Source organism: Lithobates pipiens, unplaced genomic scaffold, assembly GCF_037356315.1.
Source record: "Lithobates pipiens isolate NorthernLeopardFrog02 unplaced genomic scaffold, aLitPip1_a1.2 Scaffold_8, whole genome shotgun sequence".
Classification (NCBI taxonomy): domain Eukaryota; kingdom Metazoa; phylum Chordata; class Amphibia; order Anura; family Ranidae; genus Lithobates; species Lithobates pipiens.
Window position 1 is genome coordinate 579,171,887 of NW_027507903.1, and position 6,150 is coordinate 579,178,036.

General features: G+C 41.5%; 1 protein-coding gene across 1 annotated transcript; it reads right to left on the reverse strand.

The window, feature by feature from the left end:
- Positions 1-214: 214 nt before the first annotated feature.
- Positions 215-3,781, reverse strand: LOC143961092 (beta-1,3-galactosyltransferase 2-like). The gene has a single exon (XM_077470257.1). The coding sequence runs from the start codon at positions 3,758-3,760 to the stop codon at positions 2,741-2,743; it is 1,020 nt and encodes a 339-aa protein (XP_077326383.1). The 5' UTR covers positions 3,761-3,781; the 3' UTR covers positions 215-2,740.
- Between the last annotated feature and the right edge of the window lie 2,369 nt (positions 3,782-6,150).

The window sequence follows — 6,150 nt, forward strand, 5'->3', positions numbered from 1 at the left end:
CCGCCTCCAGGGATTTCGTCTTTTGATGGCATGTGCCCATAACAGAACGCATTTCTGGGGGGATTCTCCTGTTGTCTTACTTAGTCTTGACCATAATAATATAGGAATTCAGGCTACATTTCATTTAAAGGAGCAATGATAATATTTGTGAAAATAAATATAAGACAATAAATTCAACAGTAATGTATTTTTAATTTAAAAATAAATTATGCAGCGTAACAAAAATTCCACACTGATGGTGAACGGTCTGGCCAGGCTGCAAAGTAAGCCGCACCGCTGTCATGCTGGTAGCCGCTGACAGAAGCCCGCTCTGGTGCTGACACTTGTGAAGCCCGCCCTCTGCGATGTCATCTTCTGATGGTGTGTGACCGTAATAAAATGCGTTTCTGGGAGGAGTCCCCTTTCCTCAGCCACAGGCCAAGGGGAATCCCCCCAGAAATGCATTCTGTGCATCTGTACGATGTGTTTTTTTAGTCTTGACCGTAATGAGATAAGAAAGCAAGATACATTTTATTTTAAAGAGCAGCAATAAAATTTGTGAATATAAATATAGTGCAATAAATTCAACGATAATTTATTAATTGGAAAAAAAAAATAGATTCATTATGCAAAGTAATCAAAATACCGCGTATGTTATGAATGTGCAAACTGTGCCTAGGCCCCCATCCCACTTGTGATGGGGGGAATTGTGCTGGGCTGGGAGGGCAGATTAATCAGCTGAAAAGTAGATTGTTATTTTCAAGCCTGGGCTAGTGGATTGGATCTTCATTTACAATGAAGATAGAATGGCCAGCTTGGTTAATCCTCTAATTGACAAGGACTTATACTTTGCGCATATCTCCCAACTGTCCCCGATTTGGAGCAATGTCCCTCTGTCCCTCTCATTTGTCCCTCATTTTGGTCTGACCTGTATAGATGTATATATTCCTCTTTCAAAAAGTGTTTCCCAGTGCAAAATTTTTCATCCAAATTCAAAATTGCTGCATTTGTAAATTTTACAAGCCAATATAAAAAAATAGTAGTGATAAAAAAAAAAGCCCTTGTGGATTTAATTAACCTTTTTTGGGGTTAATTCTTCTTTTAAGGGGGTGTGGCAGGGGGAATGTCCTATGCCTACATACATTTGCTAGTAGGTGTCCCGCATTCCCATCTCAAAATGTTGAGAGGTATACTTTGCATCATGGAATTTAAAATGGTTAAAATAGTAGCAATAGCAGCTGCGAACATTTTTTATCATTTCAGGGAGGTTCGGGGTGGAGAGTAGTGGGATGGGTGAATAATCTCTAGGCTGAAGGAGTTATCAGTTGCCGGGTAACCAGTAGATCAGGGACATCTCTTATGTCTCAATAAAGGGTAACAGTCATGGTTAAATATATTGGAATAGAAATGATCAAAAATACTCCTGGCACGTGCGCACATACACAAACAAACAAATACATGCAGCTATGATGAACGTACTTAAAAGTCTATTATGCGACACATATTAAAGTAATTTTTGGGTTATCATTTACTGTGGGTTTATCTTTAATCTGATGAGCTGTAAAGGTTTTTAATGTGTCACCTATTTACAAATTTGGCAATCATAGTTTTTCACGGTTTCGCAAACATGCGATTTTAAGGCCTTACATATTTGTCATTAACTTTAGGTGGAAGTAGACTCTTTCCCATCACTTTAGCACACATAAATCTGCATTAAAAGCATTATTAACTGCTGTACTCAGATGTCACCTTACTTGCTTAGTTTGCTTGTAATCCATCCCGTTATCTGTAATGACGTCACTGGCGCATGCGCATCTCTCCCACGATTCAATACATGCCCTTTGTGTTGTCAGTCCTCTTAAGCAAAGAGCACTACACTTCATTACTACATTCTCAACCTCAGGAACTAGAAGGAGGCTTGGCTGAAAAACTATCGTGCATGCGCGAGATTATAGCAAGGACCACATGGAGGGGTGGAAGTACAGTATTTTCCACTATAGACACGGAAAACAACACTTAATATGGTGCTGGCTTATCCTGGGAGAAACAAATGTATAAACAACTTAAACACAGTAAGGAACATGCGATTGGAGCTAATATATATTGTATCATGTGTCGGAAGAATTTAATATAATGTTCTAATTGAAAAGCAGCATAGGAGGGGGAGAGTTTACTTCTGCTTCAACACAGCCATATATACAGTATATACAGCATATTATGTACTTTTAACTTGTGAGTTGGGATAACATAACATTTTAAAATAAACGGTTTGTTTGCCAATTGCTGCACTTCTTAGACCCCATACACAATATACAACTTTTGTTGTCTAATTTCCTTTAGATTTATCAAAACCATGTAGTGCAAGGGCCTGCCTGATTAAAAATCGACAGAAAATTGTATAGTGTGTATCCAGCCTAAGATGGTGCTTCCCTGCCTTTCTATACTGGGAGCACACAAGAGCGGTGAAGGAAACCGCATGCGATTAGGACAGGAATCACACCGCATTCCTTTTCAAATTGCATGCAATTTTTTGCAGTGTGATTTGAGCCCATTAATTTTGTATGGGCTCAAATTGCACCACAAATGGTATTGGTACTTGCTATCGGTGAGGCAGGGTCTATTTAATTATTTTAGGTCCTTATACAGAAGAAATTCTAACAGTTGGGTGCTACCAAGTGAACCAAAATTGGTGTGCATACAGGATACTGTAAAGTCCAGCACTCTCATGCCCCTGAGTTGTAAAATATTTAAATGCCTTTTATCAGCATCCTAAAGTTTTGTTAGTCCAAAAATCTGCCCATACTGTCCTCAGCTCAGTAATCCCATAATGGTGGACTGTAATGAGCTTCTTAAATTGACAACGATCATAATTTATCCAGTGAACATTGAATATACCTGGAGGGGACACCGTGGGTGCAATATGGAGTTCATAAAGGCAAATTCCCATAAAAGCGTCTTCCATGGGTATGACTCGAATCACTTGTGATATATCATATATTTTTTTTGCCATGTCTGCAGAAAAGACATAGCCAGGTCCAGAGCAGTAGGGTGGGTAGGTGTCATTGGGGTAGACTTCCTTAGGGACATACCATTTGTATTCTTTACCCCTCAGTGGTCCTGTATTTTTCAACATGTGCCCTGTGAAATAGTTGGTACGGACTGGAAGTTCTGGGCGAAGGAGCTGGTGGACAAGGTAGTCTACATTGAGGAACATGTCATCATCTATTTTCAGCACGTAGCTGGCTGTGGGGCAGAATTTAGCAACCCATTCCACGCCCATTAAGGTTTTTAAAGTAAGGTTATAGTAAGTGTCCATGAAGTCTTGTTGGACAATATCCCCAAAGGCTTCACTTTCCTCCTCAAGCATCCTCTGGGTTCTGTTCACAACTAAATTTGGAAAACCAACCAAAAAGATCCTCAACACGTCAACATCATAATTACTCTCATTGCCCCAGGTTTCTCGAATGGCATGCCTAGTATCGATTTCATGAGACCTACCAATCACCATCATGACTAAAAAGGGGTTTCGGTCTTTGCACTTCTTCTCCTGATTGATGAGGAACTTGTATGGGTAAGGGTAAGGGGGGGCCAGAGGGTGTTGGAAGCCCGGATAGGTCAGGTTGTTTACAGGAGGAGGGATTTCCTGGTCAGTTAAATGTTCCCGAATTGTCATCAATCTTTTATTGAGCCATTCTTCAGTTTCAAAGTACAGATATCCAGATACAAGCATCAATGTGAACAGAAGAGAGATAGAAATCCTCGCCACACAGCGTCGTTCCATTGAGCTGAATCCCACCGGAACCTCTGCACAAAGATAAGAGAATACCTACATGTAAGTACTTTGCTAAAAAAAACAGGTCTCTCTCTATACTTATTATGCTGTATAGGTGTTTCTAGGCAGTTACATATAGTTACCGTATATACTTGAGTGTAAGCCAACCTGAATATAAGCCGAGGCACCTAATTTTACCACAAAAAACCGGGAAAAAATATTGACTCGTGTATAAGCCTAGGATGGGAAATGCAGCAGCTACTGAGTAAACAATGCCCATCTGTAGCCTCACTGTGCCCACCTGTATCCTCAGTGCCATCTGCAGCCTCACTGTGACCATCCGCAGCCTCAATGTGCCCACCTGTATCATCAGTGCCCATCTGCAGCCTCACTGTGCCCATTTGAAGCCTCATTGTGCCCATCTGCAGCCCCACTGTGCCCACGTGTATCATCAGTTCCCATATACAGCCTCACTGTGCCTATCTGAGGCCTCACTGTGCCCATTTGCAGCCTCATTGTGCCCATCTGCAGCCTCACTGTGCCCATCTGCAGCTATACCTTTGATAACCAAAACAGCTAGTGTCTCCCATTGCATCATGCAGTCTGTTCGGCGGCTGTCCACTGTAACAAAGCCCCGCCTCCTCCTCGCCCATGATTAGTGAGCAATGTATCAGTGCTCAGTGTCCCCTCTATCACGGACGAGGAGGAGGTAGGGCTTTGTTAAAGTGTATGGCCGCCGAACAGACTGCATGACACAACGGGAGAAACACGCTGTTTTGATTATCAATGGTACAGCTGCAGATCGGTACAGTGAGGCTGCAGATGGGTACATTGAGGCTGCATCCTCCCTCGAGACCCTCACTCGAGTATAAGCTGAGGGGGGCTTTTTCAGCATAAAAAAAGTGCTGAAAAAGTTGGCTTATACTTGAATATACACGGTACATAATTAGTCTGGTTGAAAAAAAGCACAAGTCTGTCTAGTTCAACCAATAAAAGGGGAAAAAAAAAACAGTATACAATCCTATACCCACAGTTGATCCAGTTACATAGTAGGCGAGGTTGAAAAAAAGACAAGTCCATCAAGTCCAACCTATGTGTGATTATATGTCAGTATTATATATCAGTATTACATTGTATATCCCTGTATAGTTTTTTGAAACTATCGATGCTCCCCACTGAAACCACTGCCTGTGGAAGGGAATTCCACATCCTTTGTCGCTTTTTACAGTAAAGAACCCACTATGCAGTTTAAGGTTAAACCTCTTTTCTTCTAATTTTAATGAGTGACCACATGTCTTATTAAACTCCCTTCCGTGGAAGTTTTATCCCTATTGTGGGGTCACCAGTATGGTATTTGTAAATTGAAATCATATTCCCTCTCAAGAGTCTCTTCTCCAGAGAGAATAAGTTCAGTGCTCGTAACCTTTCCTCATAACTAATATCCTCCAGACCCTTTATTAGCTTTGTTGCCCTTCTCTGTACTCCATTTCTAGTACATCCTTCCTGAGGACTGGTGCCCAGAACTGGACAGCATACTCTAGGTGCGGCTGGACCAGAGCGGGAGAATTATCGCTTTATCTATGGAGTTAATCCCTTTTTTTAAAGCATGCCAATATTTTCTTTGCTTTGTTAGCAGAAGCTTGGCATTGCATGCCATTGCTGAGCCTATCATCTACTAGGACCCCCAGGTCCTTTTCCACCCTAAATTCCCCCAGAGGTTCTCCCCCCAGTGTATATATTTCATTCATATTTTTGCCACCCAAATGCATTATTTTACATTTTTCCACATTAAACCTTATTTGCCATGTAGTTGCCCACCCCGTTAATTTGTTCAGATCTCCCTGCAAGGTTTTCACACCCTGCAGAGAAGTTATTGCTCTGCTTAGCTTAGTATCATCCGCAAATATAGAGATTGAACTGTTTACCCCATCATCAGGGTCGTTTATGAACAAATTAAATAGGTTTGGTCCCAGCACAGAACCCTGGGGGACCCCACTACCCACCCCTGACCATTCGAGTACTCCCCATTTATCACCACCCTTTGAACTCTCCCTTGTAGCCAGTTTTCAATCCATGTACTTACCCTATGATCCATGCCAACGGACCTTACATTGTACAGTAAATGTTTATGGGGAACTGTGTCAAATGCTTTTGCAAAATCCAGATACAGCACGTCTACGGGCCTTCCTTTATCTAGATGGCAACTCCCCTCCTCATAGAAGGTAAGAACGATTCTTCATGAATCCATGCTGATTACTGCTAATGATACCGTTTTCAATACTAAAATCTTGTATATAGTCCCTTATCACCTCCAAGAGCTTGCATACTATTGATGTTAGGCCAACTGGTCTGTAATTCCCAGGGATGTATTTTGGCCCTTTTTTTTAAATATTGGTTCT